The sequence below is a fragment of the Salmo salar genome, chromosome ssa02 (genome assembly GCF_905237065.1).
Source record: "Salmo salar chromosome ssa02, Ssal_v3.1, whole genome shotgun sequence".
NCBI lineage: Eukaryota > Metazoa > Chordata > Actinopteri > Salmoniformes > Salmonidae > Salmo > Salmo salar.
The window spans coordinates 76,394,167-76,418,025 of NC_059443.1; the positions used below are offsets into that span (position 1 = coordinate 76,394,167).

The 23,859-nt window shown below is 42.6% G+C and overlaps 2 protein-coding genes across 3 annotated transcripts in view; both read left to right on the plus strand.

Moving 5' to 3' along the window:
• Nucleotides 1-16,451, plus strand: part of LOC106593162 (myosin heavy chain, fast skeletal muscle-like) — a 155,791-nt gene extending 139,340 nt beyond the window's left edge. For both annotated transcript variants that reach the window (XM_045710219.1, XM_045710217.1), the window contains 29 exons: nt 3,004-3,122; nt 3,290-3,439; nt 3,534-3,704; nt 3,933-4,236; nt 4,601-4,665; nt 4,756-4,843; nt 4,960-5,077; nt 6,183-6,306; nt 6,753-6,889; nt 7,349-7,604; nt 7,843-8,085; nt 8,413-8,589; nt 8,684-8,829; nt 9,009-9,099; nt 9,405-9,794; nt 9,916-10,042; nt 10,230-10,348; nt 10,764-10,960; nt 11,108-11,291; nt 11,402-11,567; nt 11,877-12,001; nt 12,163-12,471; nt 12,693-12,896; nt 13,038-13,163; nt 13,284-13,454; nt 15,143-15,247; nt 15,344-15,439; nt 15,886-16,017; nt 16,333-16,451. In XM_045710219.1, the coding sequence (XP_045566175.1) occupies nt 3,004-3,122; nt 3,290-3,439; nt 3,534-3,704; nt 3,933-4,236; nt 4,601-4,665; nt 4,756-4,843; nt 4,960-5,077; nt 6,183-6,306; nt 6,753-6,889; nt 7,349-7,604; nt 7,843-8,085; nt 8,413-8,589; nt 8,684-8,829; nt 9,009-9,099; nt 9,405-9,794; nt 9,916-10,042; nt 10,230-10,348; nt 10,764-10,960; nt 11,108-11,291; nt 11,402-11,567; nt 11,877-12,001; nt 12,163-12,471; nt 12,693-12,896; nt 13,038-13,163; nt 13,284-13,454; nt 15,143-15,247; nt 15,344-15,439; nt 15,886-16,017; nt 16,333-16,353 (4,661 nt within the window). In that variant the 3' untranslated portion in view covers nt 16,354-16,451. The remainder of the gene's footprint in view (nt 1-3,003; nt 3,123-3,289; nt 3,440-3,533; nt 3,705-3,932; nt 4,237-4,600; nt 4,666-4,755; nt 4,844-4,959; nt 5,078-6,182; nt 6,307-6,752; nt 6,890-7,348; nt 7,605-7,842; nt 8,086-8,412; nt 8,590-8,683; nt 8,830-9,008; nt 9,100-9,404; nt 9,795-9,915; nt 10,043-10,229; nt 10,349-10,763; nt 10,961-11,107; nt 11,292-11,401; nt 11,568-11,876; nt 12,002-12,162; nt 12,472-12,692; nt 12,897-13,037; nt 13,164-13,283; nt 13,455-15,142; nt 15,248-15,343; nt 15,440-15,885; nt 16,018-16,332) is intronic.
• Nucleotides 1-23,859, plus strand: part of LOC106564162 (myosin heavy chain, fast skeletal muscle) — a 530,774-nt gene that overhangs the window by 391,156 nt on the left and 115,759 nt on the right. The window lies entirely within an intron of this gene.

The following is a 23,859-nucleotide window of genomic DNA, read 5'->3' on the forward strand; positions in this document are numbered from 1 at the left end:
CGGGTATGTTTTTTATCCAGCCGTGTCAATGCTGCCCCCTAGCCCTAACAGGTTATTAAGTCTCTCAACTTAGCACACACCGACACTGGCAGAATGTACATCTAAAGACATGGGTGTGTACATGTACTACATGTCAACATATCTTTGTCCTTGTCTTATACTGTTCACCAGTGGCATGTTAGTGACAGATCGGTATCTCAATGCATTTCTATTCTAAATTACTAAATAACATTTCACAGTGTGCAGACCCCCACAATCAACCTAATACCCCCAAATAAACAATTTTGGACAATCCTAAATCAATTACGGGTAACGGTTGACCACTCCTCCTCTCTCCCAGCACTCTTCTGGAGTCTCTTTGTTTTCTTCTTAAGATAGCGTTGCAGTTCATCCTCAGAATGGTACACATGGAACTCATGCCTGTCAGTGTGGATGGCCCTTGATAATGTCCCGATTTCAATATCCCCAAGCAGACGAAACACTCACCTGAGCCACCACCCTTTGTGGTCCATTCTGTCTTATCCGTTTTCCGGCCAGTGCACAAGCAGCATGAGATACGTTTGGAGGGGTTGAGGGTCACAATGTTCTTGGCGGAATGATCCCTTCCATGCATCTAGATACCATCTGTGGTCACCTTCGCCATAACCCCGAGAGAGGACAGACCAGAACAACAGTTTAGACTATTTCTGATTCAGGAAATCCAGAATAACTATTCACTGCATGACAAATTATTACATTCCCAATATTCTTAATTCAAATTTCAAAGAGAATCACAACTGTTCAAACCATTTCAAATGTCAAAGAGAATCCCAACTGTTTGCAAATTGGCTTATACTCCCCTGTCATATTGGCAACCTCGTGGCAGAGTTACAGGGTCAGGGAGTCAGAGAACAGCAGTCCCAATCTGGTGAGATGTGTTGAAGCCAAGCAACAACAGCAATACACTACTTAATAGCATTTACCAGCATTTACATATTACACTGAAATCTCACCCAGTGTCTCTAGCCTTTGAGTGATCAGGCCTCACCAGAAAGTCAGAGCAAAGGTCATTCAACACCATTAAGTGAGTGTTCTTTCCCCTTTCAGAAGAACATGGGTTATCAGTTTCCTTAAACTAGGACATAGCTCTTTCCAGTAGGATAACCCTTTCAATCACTACTGCTAATACACATGGATCACTCTCAAACAATGTTCTGCTTTTACCCCTATTGTAAGGTTGAGAAACATGCAAAACAAATATGATAACTTTCTCCTTATTGGAAGGAATTGTTTTCATTTTAGTCTAATAATATTACTCTTAACCTCTCTAGGGTCGGCGGGACGAAATCGTCCCACCTACGTAACAGCCAGTGGAATCCTGTGGCGCGTTATTCAAACACCTTAGAAATGCTATTACTTCAATTTCTCAAACATATGACTATTTTACACCATTTTAAAGACAAGACTCTCGTTAATCTAACCACACTGTCCGATTTCAAAAAGGCTTTACAACGAAAGCAAAACATTAGATTATGTCAGCAGAGTACCCAGCCAGAAATAATCAGACACCCATTTTTCAAGCTAGCATATAATGTCACATAAACCCAACCCACAGCTAAATGCAGCACTAACCTTTGATGATCTTCATCAGATGACACACCTAGGACATTATGTTATACAATACATGCATGTTTTGTTCAATCAAGTTCATATTATTATCAAAAAACAGCTTTTTATATTAGCATGTGACGTTCAGAACTAGCATACCCCCGCAAACTTCTGGTGAATTTACTAAACATTTACTAAATTACTCACGATAAACGTTCACAAAAAGCATAACAATTATTTTAAGAATTATAGATACAGAACTCCTCTATGCACTCGATATGTCCGATTTTAAAATAGCTTTTCGGTGAAAGCACATTTTGCAATATTCTGAGTAGATAGCCCGGCATCACAGGGCTAGCTATTTAGACACCCAGCAAGTTTAGCACTCACCAAAGTCAGATTTACTATAAGAAAAATGTTATTACCTTTGGTGTTCTTCGTCAGAATGCACTCCCAGGACTTCTACTTCAATAACAAATGTTGGTTTGGTCCCAAATAATCCATAGTTATATCCAAATAGCGGCGTTTTGTTCGATGCGTTCAAGACACTATCCGAAAGGGTAAATAAGGGTTACGCGCACAACGCATTTCGTGACAAAAGAATTCTAAATATTCCATTACCGTACTCCGAAGCATGTCAACCGCTGTTTAAAATCAATTTTTATGCCATTTTTCTCGTAAAAAAGCGATAATATTCCGACCGGGAATTAGTGTTTAGGTTCAGAGACGAACGAAAATAAAAACATGGGGTCGACTCATGCACGCGCCTCAGCCCATTGTTCTCTGATAGAGCACTTGCCAAAAGCGCTAATGTGTTTCAGCCTGGGGCTGGAATTACATCATTCAGCTTTTTCCCGCCTTCTGAGAGCCTATGGGAGCCGTAAGAAGTGTCACGTTACAGCAAAGATCCTCAGTCTTCAATAAACAGAGTCAAGAAGCTCAAGGAATGGTCAGACAGGCCACTTCCTGTAAGGAATCTTCTCAGGTTTTTGCCTGCCATATGAGTTCTGTTATACTCACAGACACCATTCAAACAGTTTTAGAAACGTTAGGGTGTTTTCTATCCAAAGCCAATAATTATATGCATATTCTAGTTACTGGGCAGGAGTAGTAACCAGATTAAATCGGGTACGTTTTTTATCCGGCCGTGCAAATACTGCCCCCTATCCCCAACAGGTTAATAAAAAAGGATTCATTTACATTGAGTGTTCGTCTTTAGTGGAGAATTTCCATTACAGAAGTCTTGTAGGAGAGTTTTTGGAAACCAAATTCCCACCTCCAGAAATGATTTGAAATGATGAATATGGGAGAAAATCAAAACCTCACCTTAAAGTTATCCAAACTATTTTGTCAGTGTGACATCAGAAACAAGCGATCAAGTGTCATTGAATCTGTTGTTGTTGGTTCTCTCTCCAGTGGCTGATAAAATCGCCTACCTGCTGGGCCTGAACTCAGCTGAGATGTTGAAAGCTCTGTGCTACCCCAGAGTGAAGGTCGGCAACGAGTATGTGACCAAGGGACAGACTGTGGCTCAGGTAAGACTGCAAAACACAGCATCTACCATTTTCTGAGCACCGGAATTATTTGGGGACGAGTGCATTGCTTTTTTTAAATAGTGATGTTGTTTATCCCAAGGTCTTATCACATTATCACCAGACACGGTCAATAGCTAATGTATTAATTTGAGGTATTATCATGGCAGGTTAATAACTCAGTCAGTGCTCTGGCCAAGTCCATCTATGAGAGGATGTTCTTGTGGATGGTCATCCGTATCAATGAGATGTTGGACACCAAGAATCCAAGGCAGTTCTATATCGGTGTGCTTGACATTGCCGGGTTTGAGATCTTTGATGTGAGTATGACACCAGAACAAGACAATTAGTTGTGATTGAGATGGATTACAGTCTTGTATGATGAAATTACCCCTTTTAAAACTCCATCAACAGTACAACAGCATGGAGCAGCTGTGCATCAACTTCACCAATGAGAAACTGCAACAGTTTTTCAACCACACCATGTTCGTCCTGGAGCAAGAGGAGTACAAGAAGGAGGGAATCGTCTGGGCCTTCATTGACTTCGGCATGGATTTGGCTGCCTGCATTGAGCTTATTGAGAAGGTAAGCTGTCTGTGAAGATTGTAATGGACCGCAAAAGCGAAGATCATAGTGAGTCCTCTGTGAGATATTATCACAGTGGTACAACGTATCTGAATGTTGAGAACTCAATATGTTTCCTATTATGTACCCCAAAATGAATGTAATCCTCAAATAGAATGTTTACTAAAGGAATGATTGTGATCCTAAATGGAAATATCACTAATTTGATATACATCTATTTTCGTAAAGCCATTGGGCATCTTCTCCATCCTTGAAGAGGAGTGCATGTTCCCCAAGTCTTCAGACACTACCTTCAAGGACAAGCTGTACGCCCAGCATCTTGGTAAAACAAAGGCGTTTGAGAAGCCCAAGCCTGCCAAAGGCAAGGCAGAGGCCCACTTCTCCCTGGTGCATTACGCCGGTACTGTGGACTACAACATCACTGGCTGGCTGGAGAAGAACAAGGACCCCTTGAACGACTCAGTTTGTCAACTGTATGGGAAGTCCGGAGTCAAAATTTTGGCTGCCCTGTATCCCCCTCCCCCTCCTGAGGGTAAGACCAGCATCACGTCACAATATTTAATTAGGCACTAGTTACAACTCAGACCCAAATGTTCTTTAAAGTCTTAGAATGTATCACAATTTCTCAACGTTTATTACTAGGTTGATTTACTCATAGACTTGGTTAATTTAATCATGCAGTAGGTCTTTTTTAACATGATCTCATTGGCAGCATTTGCCTCTAGATAAGTGTGAAGTTAACCAGAGATTCTCCGGTTTATAATTAGTGTGCTTGCTGAAGACAAGACCACTCTATATTTCTTACATACTCTTATTATTATTATTATTATATTTATTCCACCCACTCTAGGAAATGTACTTTTCTAGATATCTTTTACTTTTCCCCATTTTAACAGATAAAGCCAAGAAAGGAGGCAAGAAGAAGGGTGGTTCCATGCAGACTGTGTCCTCCCAGTTCAGGGTGAGCTATTGAAATGTGTATATTCAGTCCTTTAAAAGGTGCAATTATTATAAATTATTTCTGAGAAAATGGTTTGTAACCCTCTTACAGGAGAACTTACATAAGCTGATGACCAACTTGAGGAGCACTCATCCTCACTTTGTGCGCTGCCTGATCCCCAACGAGTCAAAGACTCCAGGTACAAGAAATATTGAGTTAAATATGTCATCTAATCAGTACAGTATCAGTAACCTCAACCATTCCAATCTTTAACCTGTTTATGAGTATTAAAAGAGACTTGTTTTGTTTTACCAGGTCTGATGGAGAACTTCCTGGTTATCCACCAGCTCAGGTGTAATGGTGTACTGGAGGGTATCAGGATCTGCAGAAAGGGCTTCCCCAGCAGAATCATCTATGCTGACTTCAAGCAAAGGTACATACGTGCATGCACACACACACACACACACACACACACACACACACACACACACACACACACACACACATACACATACACACACACACACACACACACACACACACACACACACACACACACACACACACACACACACACACACACACACACACACACACAGAAATTATTGGCACTGTTGATAAAGATGAGCAGAAAAGACTGTATCAAATAAATAACACTGATACTGAGCTATATTGTATGATCAAGCATTTGTGACAACTATATTATTTTATACTCAGAGAAAAATATTTTGTTTAATAATTCATATTTTATTTCAAGATAGGGCTCATAATTATTGACACCCCTTTTTTCAATAAGAGGATCATGGCACTGAGTCTTTCTCTAGAATGTTGTATGAGATTGGAGATCACATTGGGAGGGATCTTTGACCATTCCTCCATACAGAATTCTTCCAGATCCTTGATATCCATCGTTCAAACCACAGGTTTTCAATGGGGTTCAAGTCTGGAGACTGAGACGGCCATAGTAAAATGTTGATTTTGTGGTCGACTAATCATTTCTTTGTGGATTTTGATGTGTGCTTGGGGTTATTGTCTTGCTGTAATACACACCTGTGGCCACGTTTCAGCCTCCTGGCTGAGGCAACCGAGTTTTGGCAAAAATGTCATGGTACTGGGAAAGTTCATGATGCCGTTGACCTTAGCGAAGGCCCCCGGATCATTTGATGTAAAGTAGCCCAATAACATCAAAGATCCTCCACCATATTTTACAGTAGGTATGGAGTTATTTTCCTCATATACATATTTTACAGTAGGTATGGGGGTTATTTTCCTCATATACATATTTTTCAGTAGGAATGGGGGTTATTTTCCTCATAAACATATTTTACAGTAGGTATGGGGTTATTTTCCTCATATACATATTTGTTTCGATTCCCAAAAACATTTTGACCTTATCATATATCTCAGCATTTGTATTATTCATTTTACACAGTCTATTTTGCTCATCTTTATCAAGGGTGCCAATCATTTTGAACCGCACTGTATAACCAACCAACCAATTACAACTTGGCATATTTTAAAACTGTCCTCTCATTCAGGTACAAAGTACTGAATGCCAGCGTCATCCCTGAGGGCCAGTTCATGGACAACAAGAAGGCTTCTGAGAAGCTGCTTGGATCCATTGATGTGAATCACGAGGATTACAAGTTTGGACACACCAAGGTCAGTCAAATACCCACAGCAAAAGCTGACAACAAAACACAACTTCAATGATAATTTAAACCAGTACCATATAAAATCTCTCCAGGTGATCTATCCATCCTTTTGTTCTTTCTTCTTCATTTAACTAATGGAAAAGGTGGAAAACATTGTAGTGTTTTTCTTCAAATTCATGCATCACAAGTATAGAAGAGAAACTAAACTATTTTTCATGTACATTGTGTTAGAGTGGTATGAATGCTGTTATCTGTATCTGTGAACATTATTAATCTATAACTATTAATTTATAACTAACAACATAGAAACAACCTATCACATGGTTTGTTTGTAACCATATCAAAGTTAATGTTGTTTAAATCAATCTAGTGGTGTTGTTCCCCTCTTTTGATTCCAACATTTCTATCTGTCAGCATCTGTTGTTCCATTGAAGATGTTAACCTGTGTCTCAGGTGTTCTTCAAAGCCGGTCTGCTGGGTGTCCTGGAGGAGATGAGAGATGAGAAGCTGGCCTCTCTAGTCGGCATGCTCCAGGCTCTCAGCCGTGGATTCCTCATGAGGAGAGAGTTCACCAAGATGATGGAGAGGAGGTGAGAAATAGTAGACATCTTGGCAAAGCTTTCTGTCAACCAGCTGTATCTAATGCATTATGTTTACGTACTGTAAATGCTGGGAGCTGTTCAGAATGAGAAAGTACATCTTATAATGGTCTACTAAAGCTTTTGGGTTAATTCATTTAGTCCAGAAATGGATGTAGCAACTAAGGATTCTAGCATTATAGCTGCAGTTTGGGATTTGGCTGTTCAACTGTCATTTAAATGTGTAGTATTTACCTTCTAATTCTTGAAGAATATAAAATACATCATGAGCTTAGCATAACCTGTCAGTCCTTGCATCTAGTCCACTATCTGTGAATTTAGGAGGGGTTACATTTCCCTAGCCACCTTGCACATCTGTAAACAAACAGTGACAGGTGGTTCTGTTTTGTTGTTCATCTAATTCCATCATCTAATGACTCACCATGCCTCTCCATCGTTTCTGTCGACCAGAGAATCAATTTACTCCATCCAGTACAACATCCGCTCATTCATGAATGTGAAAACCTGGCCATGGATGAAGTTGTACTTCAAGATCAAGCCCCTGCTGCAGAGCGCTGAGACTGAGAAGGAGCTGGCAAACATGAAGGAGAACTATGAGAAAATGAAGACAGACCTGGCCAAGGCTCTGTCTACAAAGAAGCAAATGGAGGAGAAGTTGGTGTCCCTGACGCAGGAGAAGAACGACCTGGCACTCCAAGTCGCATCTGTGAGTCAGCACCTACCCTCGTATGGGCACATTTACATACACATGAATACACACACACATACACACAAATATGAACACACTGTAAAGTATGTTGTTAACTCACACATTTTTATTGCCCATGTTATATATTGTATATATTTCATGAATTTCTATTGATTTGCTCTGACCTCTTTGAGTAAAATGTATATTTTGATACACAGTGAGGCCTCTGATTTGTTTACTCCTGTTCTGAAACCAGGAAGGAGAGAGTCTGAACGATGCTGAGGAAAGGTGCGAGGGGCTCATCAAGAGCAAGATCCAGCAGGAGGCCAAACTCAAAGAGACGACCGAGAGGCTGGAGGATGAGGAGGAGATCAATGCTGAGTTGACTGCCAAGAAGAGGAAGCTGGAGGATGAGTGCTCTGAGCTGAAGAAGGACATTGATGACCTGGAGCTCACCCTGGCCAAAGTGGAGAAGGAGAAGCACGCCACTGAAAACAAGGTCTTGTGTCTTACCATAGACAGTCTAACCAAAAAATAATCCAATCAAAACATAGCTTAACAGATATGGAATTCAAGTTGTATTGTGGGTGCAGGAAAAATTAAGACACAATAGTGGAATTTCAGTTGTGGGGTACTCCCAACATTCATTGAATGTTCTGATCCCTCTCATTTATGACTTCCATTCACTACACTGACATTGTGAACACTGCCATCTAGTGTTGATGAGATTTGTTAGCGAAATGAAATGAATGCAATGTATAACAATATATAACAATCTAAATCTCCCATTTATGGTGAAGTGTAATTATGTTGTGGCCATTTACAGGTTAAAAACCTGACAGAGGAGATGGCATCTATGGATGAGAGTGTTGCCAAGCTGACCAAGGAGAAGAAAGCCCTACAAGAGGCCCACCAGCAGACACTGGATGACCTGCAGGCAGAGGAGGACAAAGTCAACACTCTGACCAAGGCCAAGACCAAGCTGGAACAGCAAGTGGACGACGTGAGTGGATTTGGACATTTTGGCCATGATAGTATGTAAAATGATATTATCTTCAGTTGTTTCGATTTTAACAATATGTGTTTTTATCTTCTAGCTTGAGGGTTCTCTGGAGCAAGAGAAGAAGCTCCGCATGGACCTTGAGAGATCCAAGAGAAAGCTGGAGGGAGATCTGAAACTGGCCCAGGAGTCCATAATGGACCTGGAGAATGACAAGCAGCAAGCTGATGAGAAAATCAAGAAGTAAACACAAACAAATGACTACAGTATTACCTGCTATAATGGTTGTTCTTGACTAATTCTTGTAATTATGAATTAACACTTGAATGGTATTCTTAAAAGCAAAGTGAATGGTATGATTCTCTCCCTTTACACTATCAAACAAAAACTAACTAAGCAATCGATGTGTTTGTGTTTCTTAGGAAGGAGTTTGAGACCACTCAGCTCCTCAGCAAGGTTGAGGATGAGCAGTCTCTGGGAGCTCAGCTGCAGAAGAAGATCAAGGAACTCCAGGTATAGTACAGGATATAAGCTCCAGTACAGAAAAGCACAGACTTGAATCATTTCCTGAAAACATTATTCTGGTAGCACACATGCTTCCCGGTGGTTTCTGAAGGCTGAGTAGGTTGGAAGATGGTGGTTCTGAACATTGTTGTTTTGGTTCCTGCATGGGACACTGTCTACTGAATATATTAGTGGAACTGGCTTTTTATTAAACACATTTATGCTAAATATACATACTATTATAATTTTGTGAGGTTCAATTGTTTCAACTGTATTGTAGTGTTCATCCCCCCTGCTCCTGCCCCCTGTTCTAGGCCCGTATTGAGGAACTGGAGGAGGAAATTGAGGCTGAGCGTGCTGCCAGGGCTAAGGTTGAGAAGCAGAGGGCTGATCTCTCCAGGGAACTTGAGGAGATCAGCGAGAGGCTGGAGGAGGCCGGAGGCGCCACTGCTGCTCAGATTGAGATGAACAAGAAGCGTGAGGCTGAGTTCCAGAAGCTGCGTCGTGATCTTGAAGAGTCCACCCTGCAGCATGAGGCCACAGCCGCCGCTCTGCGCAAGAAGCAGGCCGACAGTGTGGCTGAGCTCGGGGAGCAGATCGACAACCTGCAGCGCGTCAAGCAGAAGCTGGAGAAGGAGAAGAGCGAGTACAAGATGGAGATTGATGACCTCTCCAGCAACATGGAGGCCGTTGCCAAGGCTAAGGTGAGTAGTAATGTTTTGGTAAAGCAGTGTTGAGGAGGGTCAACTACATTACCATTCAAGTGAACTGAAGTTGACAGGAGTCACATATATAAAGTAATGATGGTACATGTTCCACTAACAGGGCAATCTAGAGAAGATGTGCCGTACTCTTGAGGACCAGCTGAGCGAGCTCAAGACTAAGAATGATGAGAATGTTCGCCAGGTCAACGACATCAGCGGACAGAGGGCCAGACTCCTGACAGAAAATGGTAACATCAACAATGAACAACAAGCCAATGCATTCCTTCAGTAGAACACAACATGTATTAATTGCTAAATCCACATAGTTTCTACTGTACTATTCATCACCTAAAATTGCCCTACGATTCCTAAACATACATTTTCAATCTTAGAGAACAGAGACCTTATTAACAAGATATTCCCCTGTCCCTGCAGGTGAGTTTGGTAGGCAGCTGGAGGAGAAGGAAGCCCTGGTGTCTCAGCTGACCAGAGGCAAACAGGCCTTCACCCAGCAGGTGGAGGAGCTGAAGAGGGCGATTGAGGAGGAGGTCAAGGTAAGGGACTCAAAACGGACTCCACCGTCCACAGAGTTTAGAGCTATATCTTTATATAGACAGTGACTACGCCACCCTCAGAGATTCCTACTGTCTCTCCACCCTCAGAGACTTCGACTGTCTCTCCACCCTCAGAGACTTCTACTGTCTCTAAACCCTCATAGACTTCTACTGTCTCTAAACCCTCAGAGACTCCTACTGTCTCTCCACCCTCAGAGACTTCTACTGTCTCACCACCCTCAGAGACTTCTACTGTCTCACCACCCTCAGAGTCCTGTCTCACTTCCCTCAGAGACTCCTACTGTCTCTCCACCCTCAGAGACTGCTACTGTCTCACCACCCTCAGAGACTTCGGCCATAATTTATTTTATTATCTCTCTCATCTCTCTTTGCATTTTGTCTTTCTTTCTCACAGGCTAAAAATGCACTGGCCCACGGAGTTCAGTCTGCCCGCCATGACTGTGACCTCCTGAGGGAGCAGTTTGAGGAGGAGCAGGAGGCCAAGGCAGAGCTGCAACGCGGCATGTCCAAGGCCAATAGTGAGGTGGCTCAGTGGAGGACTAAGTATGAAACTGATGCCATCCAGCGCACAGAGGAGCTGGAGGAGGCCAAGTGAGTCGCACGCAACAGAAAAAAACTCAGATATGGTGTAGATGGTGAGGGTGGTAGGGGGCTTTGAGAAAATGTTACATCAATATGTATTGTTTGTCAAAATGTTAAAAAAATTACACAATAAAACCACCGTCTGTTGTCCAACAGGAAGAAGCTGGCCCAGCGTCTGCAGGATGCCGAGGAGACCATTGAGGCGACCAACTCCAAGTGCGCCTCCCTGGAGAAGACCAAGCAGAGACTACAGGGAGAGGTGGAGGACCTCATGATTGATGTTGAGAGAGCCAACGCATTGGCCGCCAACCTCGACAAGAAGCAGAGGAACTTTGACAAGGTGAAAATTAATAAACCTATATTTGTTATCAATTGTATAATTGTTGCATATTTCTAATTTCGACTAATTTCATCTTCGACTTCTAATGAAAATCCCATGGATTCTCCTAGGTTCTGGCAGAGTGGAAGCAGAAGTATGAGGAGGGTCAGGCTGAGCTGGAAGGAGCTCAGAAGGAGGCTCGCTCTATGAGCACTGAGCTCTTCAAGATGAAGAACTCCTACGAGGAGGCTCTGGATCATCTGGAGACTCTGAAGAGAGAGAACAAGAACCTGCAACGTGAGCATTTGACAGCAGTTTTATTTGGCTCATGTTCGACTAGTGTTTTGAAAATGGAGGGAACTGCAATCATCAAAACTACTATTACACCATTTCAGAAATGTTGTGTTCTGCATAATTGTATATATTGTTTTACTTGTAGACAGTATTCCTTTGAATATTCCAAATAAGTAGTAGGCAAATATATTTGCAAGATGCTATGAGGTAATGTTAGTTAATGAACTATTAATATGACTCAATGTCAAATTCGGTGCACTGGCATATCCACTGAAAATCTCCCAAGTCTAAACTTCGTGTGTGTGTGTGCAGAGGAGATCTCTGACCTTACTGAGCAGATTGGAGAGACTGGCAAGAGCATCCATGAGCTGGAGAAGGCCAAGAAGACCGTGGAGACAGAGAAGTCTGAGATCCAGACCGCTCTGGAGGAGGCTGAGGTACAAACTACAGCTGTTTGATGGGGAAAGCAGTGTTACACTAGCCAATGCCAGCTACAGTCCAATGATCCCTGTATTAGAGTTTATTGTAGTCATATATATTTAATTCCTACATCCAAATGTATTAAACACAATTGGCCTGACTGCTTCTGTTTGTCCAGGGCACACTGGAGCACGAGGAATCCAAGATTCTGCGTGTGCAGCTGGAGCTGAACCAGATCAAGGGTGAGGTGGACAGGAAGATCGCTGAGAAGGACGAGGAGATGGAGCAGATCAAGAGGAACAGCCAGAGGATGGTTGACTCCATGCAGAGCACCCTGGACTCTGAGGTCAGGAGCAGGAATGATGCCCTGAGGGTGAAGAAGAAGATGGAGGGAGACCTGAACGAGATGGAGATCCAGCTGAGCCACTCCAACAGGCAGGCCGCTGAGGCCCAGAAACAGCTGAGGAATGTCCAGGGACAGCTCAAGGTATTGGGACTGGGACATCAGGCTCAAAAACCTGAACATGGAGAGGGATTTGTTTGTGAATCTGTAGAAAAGAAAAGAACAGAGGAATTGAATAGAGTGGACTATGCACTGTAGAAAGTTAGGGATACTGGGGAAATTCTTCCCAATGAACGTTTATATCACCCATCCTATTACCCCTATTTCCACATGTCCTAATGAACGTATGTCCTTGTGAACCACAGGATGCCCAATTGCACCTTGATGATGCCGTCCGTGTCGCAGAGGACATGAAGGAGCAGGCAGCCATGGTGGAGCGCAGAAACGGTCTGATGGTGGCTGAGATCGAGGAGCTGAGAGTTGCTCTGGAGCAGACAGAGAGAGGCCGCAAAGTGGCTGAGACTGAGCTGGTAGACGCCAGCGAGCGTGTTGGACTGCTGCACTCCCAGGTATGGGTCAAAAGCCATTTCCAACCAAGCATTCTGTTTAAACACACCTTGAATTCAACAATGCTTGCATTGAGAGTTTAATCATTTCAGCCTTGTAAATTCTCTTTAGAGCTAAACAAATCATCTTGTTTCCTCCTTCAGAACACCAGCCTTCTGAACACCAAGAAGAAGCTGGAGACTGACCTGGTGCAGGTGCAGGGAGAGGTGGACGACATCGTCCAGGAGGCCAGGAATGCAGAAGAGAAGGCCAAGAAGGCAATCACTGATGTGAGTCCTTGAATTACATCATCTTGATTTGTCCCTAAGCGCCAATGGTAGCTGGGCTGGTTAAGAGCAACAAAGATCTCAGAGGAACGTTATGATGAATTAAACAAACTACTTTTCCAGGCGGCAATGATGGCTGAGGAGCTGAAGAAGGAGCAGGACACCAGCTCTCACCTGGAGAGAATGAAGAAGAACCTGGAGATCACAGTCAAGGACCTGCAGCACCGCCTGGATGAGGCTGAGAATCTGGCCATGAAGGGAGGCAAGAAACAACTCCAGAAACTGGAATCCAGGGTGAGTTATCAGCAGGGTGGATTTGGGGTTGGATTAAAAGACAGTTTCCTGGAAATGTATTTGATCATGTAAAATACACTGGAGCATTTTGTAATTACTTTTTCTCTCATTAGCCCCCCTAAATCAGGAATTCCCAAATGTCTTTGCATCAGGGACCCCTTCATAATATCAGAACACAAATCTTACAATAGAGTGCGATATAAATAGCATCCACACAGTTTTACTATGACTTCAGCACTGCATGGTCGGACTAATCAAGTCTTGGCCCCTGGGAAAGAACATTTGAAAGTCCCCTCTCTTGGCATCAGAGGGAATATTTTCCAGTTTTCAAGCATAAATTACAGTGCAATTATGTTCAAAACAAAAACATTGGGAATATGTTACACTTATGTTATGGAGTTGAGAACAATTGGAGCCAAGATATAAAAATGTATTTATCTAGTTGTTTCATTTAGGCTTGTACAATTATTCTAAACTGCTGTCACACCCTGACCATAGAGAGCCCTTGGTTCTCTATGGTGTTTCGGTCAGAGCGTGAGTGGGGGGTGTTCTAGTCATTCTATTTCTATGTTGGTGACTTGTATGGTTCCCAGTTAGAGGCAGCTGGTAATCGTTGCCTCTAATTGGGGATCATATTTAGGAAGCCCTTTCTCCCACCTGCTTTGTGGGATATTGTTTTGTGTCTGTGCATGTAGCGCCACTGTGGTCACAGTTTTGGTGTTGGTTATTTGTTTTTTGGTAGTTTCACTTTGAATAAAGATGTGGAACTCAACTCACGCTGCGCCTTGGTCCACTCTGTACGACGATCGTGACAACTGCAAGTTAATTAATAGATTCAATAATAATAATACAAATTCATGATACATGAACACACATTCATCTAATTCATCTCAAAGTAATATTTCATTTCTCTCTCTCTCTAGATCGCTAGCTACATGTCTCATTCACTCTGCTGCAAAAGGGCCGTTACTAGAAAGCTAGCGTTGCTATGCGGGGCTACCAGCTAGAAGGCTGACGGCTAAATTAGCTTGTAGGCTACAGGATTTTCATAAGTTCATGAAAATATAACATCTTAACAAACATTACTCTCTAGAATATGGTGCTTTTCCACTCGCTTACCTTAAAAATAAAGACATAAAAATGTATTTATGTCGGTGCTTCTGTCTTGCTGTGGCAAACTTCGCAATCCCCTATAACAGAAGCAAACTCATAACATTAAAACAGGCGAGTGGCGGCCACTATTGGCCATACTGGTACTGCAACATGCACTGCTAAATGCACGACAAAATCAGTCAAATAAAAAAGAGTCCTATATATTATAACTACAAGAACAATTGAGTTTAAAAAATGTGAAATTGTTGGAATAGTGTGCCTACCAATATCCCTGTGAGCCTCCCACACCCATGTTGTACATCTAAGGGTTAAGAACATAAATAGTGGATTAAGAATATTACATTGTATTGGACCTTCTAATCTTGTTCCACAGATCCTTGGTAGTTTCATCTGTTGTTGCTAGCAATATTCATGAACAAATTTAATGTTAATCCCACTTTGGGAACCACTTGGAAAAGTACATAGTGAAAGACAACAATTGTGCCTCCTTGACTGGGTAGAAGACTCTACCTCTATTTTACAAAGATTTGTTTCACCACCTCAAACAAATGCCTAAATGTATTTGTTCCCCAAAGGTGCGTGAGCTTGAGACTGAGGTGGAGGCTGAGCAGAGAAGAGGTGTAGACGCGGTAAAGGGAGTCCGCAAGTATGAGCGCAGAGTCAAGGAGCTCACTTACCAGGTAAGAGAAAGTGCATTCTTCACATACTTGACTCTAACACAGACAGGTTTGTGTATAAAACTCTTGTGACATTGATTCTTTGCTCTTCTCCCACAGACTGAGGAGGATAAGAAGAATGTTAACAGACTTCAGGACCTGGTAGATAAGCTGCAGATGAAAGTGAAGGCCTACAAGAGGCACGCTGAGGAAGCGGTGAGTCACATACTGAGTTAAATACTCTGAATGCATAAATTCAACAATTTTGTTTTATAAAATCCCCCGTAAACATTACAAAACTTAATGTCCATACAATTTAGTTTGAAGTAAGTGTTGCTACAGCACATCAGTCAACAGGGACAATTGATAGTGCAAGTAATTGCTGATGAAATTATACACATTTCTGAGTGCCTCCTATTCCTATGTGTTACCAACTTAAAGGAGAGGGGTTGAATTTGAATTTGCTGGTCTAGTGATCGTGCTGGAGGCGGTTTGATCCCCCGTTCTGCCACTCACTCCTTCTGTTGTATCATCAATCTCCCTTTATAGATTCCTATCCTAAATCTGTCTTTTTTTATTTAAAAAAATTGACAGAATATTAATTTGCTACCTGAAACATCAAACTTGAAATGCTGATGCTCTGCACTCTTTTCCTCACCCAGGAGGAAGCAGCAAACCAGCACATGTCTAAGTTCAGGAAGGTTCAGCATGAGCTGGAGGAGGCTGAGGAGCGTGCTGACATCGCTGAGACTCAGGTCAACAAGCTCAGAGCCAAGACCCGTGACTCTGGAAAGGTACAGAACTGCTGCTAAACCTATACCTGACTCATGTTCAGATATGACCACATCAACACCACCTATGACTCAGTCTTCACAGAGGTCAATACTGACCTTTTACACTTGTTCAGCTGTATTTAAGATCACCAAGCAGCACATTTCAGGAATTGCTAAAAAAGAAAGGTTAATTCTGTTGGTAGTCCAAAATTGAAAATCCAAGCTGAGCACTGAGCATTAAATGCTTGATATAATATATTTTGTCCAAGTCTATCCATATATTTATCATGTTCATTATTATTACTGATCCATTGTATTATTTCTTTCTTCTTCCAGGGAAAAGAAGTTGCTGAATAAACGAAGACCAAAGTCTTTTCATTTTCCAGTGTTGCATAAAATATGATTTTCATGGTGAAATGTTGAGCATTGATTAAAAACATGTTGGCCTACATACACTTCCTTTGTGACTGTGGACTTATTACTTAGCAAACAGATTTTTAATACCATAGAATATTGTACTTTATTTAATGGTGCAATTTGGGATTCCAAAAACAACAAAGCAGACACCCCAACAAAGCGGTAACTTTTTTTGGTAAACATCTGAGGGATGAGGATGGAGAAATGTAACCACTATCAAATTCTCAGACTGAGCTATGGATGTAAGGACTGACCATCCATAACACAAAAATTATAGTTTTAACTCTTTACACTCTTTACGCTGGAATTGTAGGGATATTCTCAGAACTATGTTCTCAGAAAACAACAAACCAGAATTTGGCATTTTTTTCAATTTAATTTAATTTCACCTTTATTTAACCAGGTAGGCTAGTTGAGAACAAGTTCTCATTTAAACTGCGACCTGGCCAAGATAAAGCAAAGCAGTTCGACACATACAACAACACAGAGTTACACATGGAATAAACAAACATACTGTCAATAATACAGGAGAAAAAAGTCTATATACAGTGTGTGCAAGTGAGGTAGGTTAAGGGAGGTAAGGCAATAAATAGGCCATAGTGGCAAGGTAATTCTGGTATAGCAATTAAACACTGGAGTGATAGATGTGCAGAAGATCAATGTGCAAGTATAGATAGTGGGGTGCAAAGGAGCAAAATAAATAAATACAGTAAGGGGATGAGGTAGTTGGATGAGCTATGCACAGGTGCAATGATCTTTGAGCTGCTCTGACAGCTGGTGCCTGAAGTTAGTGAGGGAGATATGATTCTCCATCTTCAGTGATTTTTGTAGTTCGTTCCAGTCATTGGCAACAGAGAACTGGAAGGAAATGCGGCCAAATTAGGAATTGGCTTTGGGGTGACCAGTGAAATATACCTGCTGAAGCACGTGCTGCGGATGGGTGCTGCTATGGTGACCAGTGAGCTGAGATAAGGCGAGGCTTTACCTAGCAAAGACTTGTAGATGACCTGGAGCCAGTGGGTTTGGCGACGAGTATGAAGCGAGGGCCAGCCAACGAGAGCATACTGGTCGCAGTGGTGGGTAGTATATGGGGCTTTGGTGTCAAAACAGATGGCACTGTGATAGACTGCATCCAATTTGTTGAGTAGAGTGTTGGAGGCTATTTTGTAACTGACATCGCCGAAGTCGAGGATTGCTAGGATGGTCAGTTTTACGAGGGTATGTTTGGCAGCATCAGTGAAGGATGCTTTGTTGCGAAATAGGAAGCCGATTCCAGATTTAATTTTGGATTGGAGATGCTTAATGTGAGTCTAGAAGGAGAGTTTACAGTCTAACCAGACACCTAGGTATTTGTAGTTGTCCACATATTCTAAGTCAGAACCGTACAGAGTAGTGATGCTGGAAGGGCGGGCTGGTGCGGGCACTGATCGGTTTAAGAGTATGCATTTAGTTTGACTTGCATTTAAGAGCAGTTGGAGGCCATGGAAGGAGAGTGGTATGGCATTGAAGCTCGTCTGGAGGTTAGTTAATTAACACAGTGTCCAAAGAAGGGCCAGAAGTATACAGAATGGTGTCGTGTGCGTAGAGGTGGATCCGAGAATCACCAGCAGCAAGACCGACATCATTGATTTATACAGAGAAGAGAGTCGGCCCGAGAATTGAAACCTGTGGCACCCACATAGATACTGCCAGAGGTCTGGACAACAGGCCCTCCGATTTGACACACTGAACTCTATCTGAGAAGTAGTTGGTGAACCAGGCGAGGCAGTCATTTGAGAAACCAAGGCTGTTGAGTCTGCCGATAAGAATGTGGTGATTGACTGGTCGATGAATACGGCTGCACAGTATTGTCTCTTATCGATGGCGGCTATGATATCGTTTAGGACCTTGAGCGTGGCTGAGGTGCACCCATGACCAGCTCGGAAACCAGATTGCATAGCGGAGAAGGTACGGTGGGATTCGAAACGGTCTGTGATCTGTTTGTTAACTTGGCTTTCGAAGACCTTAGAAAGGCAGGGTAGGATAGATATAGGTTTGCAGCAGTTTGGGTCTAGAGTGTCTACCCCTTTGAAGAGGGGGATGACCGCAGCAGCTTTCCAATCTTTGGGGATCTCAGACGATACGAAAGAGAGGTTGAACAGGCTAGTAATAGGGGTTGCAACAATTTCGGCAGATCATTTTAGAAAGAGAGGGTCCAGATTGTCTAGCCCGGCTGATTTGGAGGGGTCCAGATTTTGCCGCTCTTTCAGAACATCAGCTTTCTGGATTTGGGTGAAGGAGAAATGGGGGAGGCTTGGGCGAGTTGCTATGGGTGTTACAGGGCAGTTGACCAGGGTAGGGGTAGCCAGGTGGAAAGCATGGCCAGCTGTAGAAAAATGCTTATTGAAATTCTCAATTATCGTGGATTTATCGGTGGTGACAGTGTTTCCTAGCCTCAGAGCAGTGGGCAGCTGGGAGGAGGTGCTCTTATTCTCCATGGACTTTACAGTGTCCCAGAACTTTCTTGAGTTTGTGCTACAGGATGCAAATATTTGTTTGAAAAAGCTAGCCTTAGCTTTCCTAACTGCTTGTGTATTTTGGTTCCTAACTTCCTTGAAAAGTTGCATATCACGGGAGCTATTCGATGCTAATGCAGTACGCCACAGGATGTTTTTGTGCTGGTCAAGGACAGTCAGGTCTGAAGTGAACCAAGGGCTATATCTATTCCTGGTTCAATTTTTTTTGAATGAGGCATGCTTATTTAAGATGGTGAGGAAGGCACTTTTAAAGAATAACCAGGCATCCTCTACTGACGGGATGAGGTCAATATACTTCTAGGATACCCGGGCCAGGTCTATTAGAAAGGCCTGCTCGCTGAAGTGTTTTAGGGAGCGTTTAACAGTGATGAGGGGTGGTCGTTTGAACACGCAGACCCATTACGGACGCAGGCAACAGGCAGTGATCACTAAGATCTTGGTTGAAGACAGCAGAGTTGTATTTGGAGGGCAAGTTGGATAGGATGATATCTGAGGGTGCCTGTCTTTCCGAATTTGGGTTGTACCTTGTAGGTTCATTGATAATTTGTGTGAGATTGAGGGCATCGAGCTTAGATTGTAGGATGGCCGGGGTGTTAAGCATGTCCCAGTTTAGGTCACCTAGCAGCACGAGCTCTGAAGATAGATGGGGGCAATCAATTCACAAATGGTGTCCAGGGCACAGCTGGGGGCAGAGGGTGGTCTATAGCAAGCGGTAACGGTGAGAGACTTGTTTCTGGAAAGGTAGATTTTTAAAAGTAGAAGCTCCAATTGTTTGGGTACAGATCTGGATAGTAAGACAGAGCTCTGCGGGTTATCTTTGTAGTAGATTGCAACACCGTCCCCTTTGGCAGTTCTATCTTGTCAGAAAATGTTATAGTTAGGGATGGAAATTTCAGGGTTTTTGGTGGTCTTCCTAAGCCAGGATTCAGACATGGCTAGGACATCCGGGTTGGCAGAGTGTGCTAAAGCAGTGAATAAAACAAACTTGGGGAGGAGGCTTCTAATGTTAACATGCATGAAACCAAGGCTTTTTCGGTTACAGAAGTCAGCAAATGAGAGCGCCTGGGGAATGGGAGTGGAGATAGGCACTGCAGGTTCTGGATTAACCTCTACATCCCCAGAGGAACAGAGGAGGAGTAGGATAAGGGTACGGCTAAAGGCTATAAGAACTGGTCGTCTAGTACTTTCGGAGCAGGTTTCTGGGCGTGATAGAATAGATTCAAGGCATAATGTACAGACAAAGGTATGGTAGGATGTGAATACAGTGGAGGTAAACCTAGGCATAGAGTGACGATGAGAGAGATATTGTCTCTAGAAACATCATTTAAACCAGGTGATGTCATCGCATGTGTGGGAGGTGGAACGGAAGGGTTAGCTAAGGCATATTGAGCAGGGCTAGAGGCTCTACAGTGAAATAAGATAATAATCACTAACCAGAACAGCAATGGACAAGGCATATTGACATTAGGGAGAGACATGCGAAGCCGAGTGATCATAGGGGGTCCAGTGAGTAGTTAAGCTGGCTGGAGACACGGCGATTCAGACAGCTAGCGGGCCGGGGCTAGCAAGCTAGCAGAAGGGCCTTAGAGGGGCGTTGCGACGGAAGAAGTCTGTTGTAGCCTCCTTGTGCGGAGCCTCCTCGTGTGGTTCCATCGGCAGACCAGCCGTGATGGACTAGTAGGGTTCGGGACAGTAAAGGGGCCCAGTCCAATTGGCAAAATAGGTAAAGTGGCCCAAGAAATTGGCCGATGGACCTATTCAGCTAACAGTCCGATATGCTCTAGACAGCTAGCGGGCCACGGACAGCAGGCTAGCAGATGGGCATTCAGGGGACGTCGCGACGGAGGGACCTGTTGGAAGAAAAAAAAAACTCAGGCAGATTACGTCGGTAGTCCAGTCGTGATGGATTAGCAGGGCTTCGTGTAGTAAAAGGAGTCCAGGATAATTGGCAAAATAGGTATTGTAGCCCAAGGAGTGGCTGATGGACCTCTTCAGCTAGCCAGGAGATTGGCCTAGCATGGGCTAGCTCCAGGCTAATTGGTGCTTGTTTCGGGGCAGAGACGTTAGCTAGAAGTAGCCACTCGGATTGCAGCTAACTAGCTGTGATGATCCAGGTGAAATGGTTCAGAGCTTGCGGTAGGAATCCGGGTATGTGGAGAGAAAATAAGTACGGTATGCTCTGGTTTGAATCGCGTTTGAACTGGTGAGAGTTTTCTGAGCTAGAGGTTAGCGATTGACCGCTAGCAGTGGTTAGCTGACTACTAGCTAGTAGCTAGTTAGCTGGCTAGCTTCTGTTGGGGGATTCGAAAGTAAAGAAAAATACTTTAGAAAATAGCAGATCCATACCGCATTGGGTGAGGCAACCCGCCTCGCGGGAGAGTATTTTATTTTTTCACAGATTATACAAATATGAATCTGTTGTGGACACACTACGTAAACATTAATGGTGATAGAGCATCTGACCAAATTACTCAAGATTTTAGTTCTGGGTTTTACTGATATTATGTGCATATAAATGAGAAAATAAATGACAAATGTGATTTTTTTTTATCATTAGCCAGTTTGCATTTGCAAAGAAACCCTTTCAGCAGATATACACTTCTGTAATGATTAGAGTTCTTATGGTAATACATTTTCGTATGATTTCTTAGATAAATTATGGTAATAAACATTATAAACATGGTTTTACACATTATAAACACGGTTTTACACATTATAAACACAATAATACACAAAATAAACACAGTAATACACATTATAAACACAGCAAACACATTATAAACACGGTAATATACATTATAAACACGGTAATACAAAAATGGTTATATACATTATAAACACAGTAGCATACATTATAAACACGGTAATACATTATAAACATGGTAATACACATTATCAACTAAGTAATACACATTATAAACACAGTAAAACACATTAACACGGTAACACACATTAACACATTAATAAAAATTATAAACATGGCAACACACATCACAAACACGTTTATACACATCACTAACACGTTAATACACATCATAAACATGGTAATACACATTATAAACATGGTAATACACATTATAAACATGGTAATCGTCCTACATCATACTTCAGGGTCATTTCCCCTAATCTTTTGAATGGGCTCGACGATTATGTCATCAAATGTTTTAAAATGCGGTCATTTAAGATATATACTGAATAAAAATATAACCGCAATACGCAACAATTTCAACGATTTTACTGAGTTACAGTTCACATAAGGAAATCAGTCAATTGAAGTAAATAAATTAGGCTCTAATCTATGGATTTCGCATGACTGGGAGTACAGATATGCATCTGTTGGTCACAGATACCTTTATTAAAACAAAAGGTTGTGGCGTGGATCAGAAAACCAGTCAGTATCTGTTATGACCACCATTTGCCTCATGCAGCACAACACAACTCATTCGCATAGAGTTGGTCAGGCTGTTTATTATGCCTGTGGAATGTTGTCCCACTCCTCTCCAATGGCTGTGCGAACTTGCTGGATATTGGTGAGAACTAGAACACGCTGTCATACACGTCGATCCAGAGCATCCCAAACTGGATCAATGGGTGACATGTCTGGCATGCAGGCCATGGAAGAACTGGGACATTTTCAGCTTCCAGGAATTGTGTACAGATCCTTGCAACATGGGGCCATGCATTATCATGCTGAAACATGAGGTGATGGCGGCAGATGAATGACAAGACAATGGGCCTCAGGATCCCGTCACAGTATCTTTGTGCATTCAAATTGCCATCAATAAAATGCGATTGGCATTGTAGTCCATAGCTTATGCCTGCCGATACCATAACCACACCACCACCATGGGGCACTCTGTTCACAAAGTTGACATCAGCAAGCACAGAACGTCTTACACGTCATCTTCGGTTGTGTGGCCGATTGGAAGTACTGCCAAATTCTCTAAAAAGATGGAGGGGGCTTATGAACAGGAAATGAACATTAAATTCTCTAGCAACAGCTCTGCTGGACATTCCTGCGGTCAGCAAACCAGTTGCAAACTCCCTCAAAACTTGAGGCATCTGTGGCATTGTGTTGTGTGACAAAACTGAACATTTTAGAGTGGCCTTTTATTGTTCCCAGCACAAGATGCACCTGTGCAATGATCATGCTGTTTAATCAGCTTCTTGATATGCCACACCTGTCAGGTGGAAGGATTATCTTGGCAAAGGAGAGAAATGCTCACTAACAGGGATGTAAACTTAATAATTTGTGATTTGAGAAATAAGCTTTTTGTGTGTGAGGGAAAATGTTTGAGTGTATCCGGTCATACACAGATCGTATGTTTAGCATAACTGCTGCTTTTCTAATAACCAACTCTTTTGGGTTCATGCGAGTGACTGAATGATTGTACACAGTGATTGATTGAACATGGGGGGAATCCTCTCTATCACTGTATTAGCAATTTGGCAGTACGCCCAGAACATTGCTCTGGGAACCAAGAGGACTATCTCAGTTTCAAGGTCTCTGTCACGTCCTGACCCTGGTATGAGGTCATTTTTCCCTAGTAGATTGGTCAGGGCGTGACAGGGGGGTGTTTTGTCTATGTGTTTTGGGTTTTCTGTTTTCTATGTGGGTTGTCTAGAGTTTCATTCTATGTTGTCATTTTCTATGTTGTGGCCAGGTATGGTTTCCAATCAGAGGCAGCTGTCTATCATTGTCTCTGATTGGAAGCCATACTTAGGCAGCCTGTTTTTCATGGGGTTTTGTGGGTGGTTGTTTCCGTTTAGTCTAGAGTACCTGACGGGACTGTTGTTGGTGATTTTATTGTTTGTTTGTTGAAGTGTTTCCTTATAAGTTTAAAAATGAGCACTATACACGCTGCGCCTTGGTCTCCATTCAACGACCCCTGTGACAGTCTCAGCTTAGAGAGAATACGCCTCGTGAGGT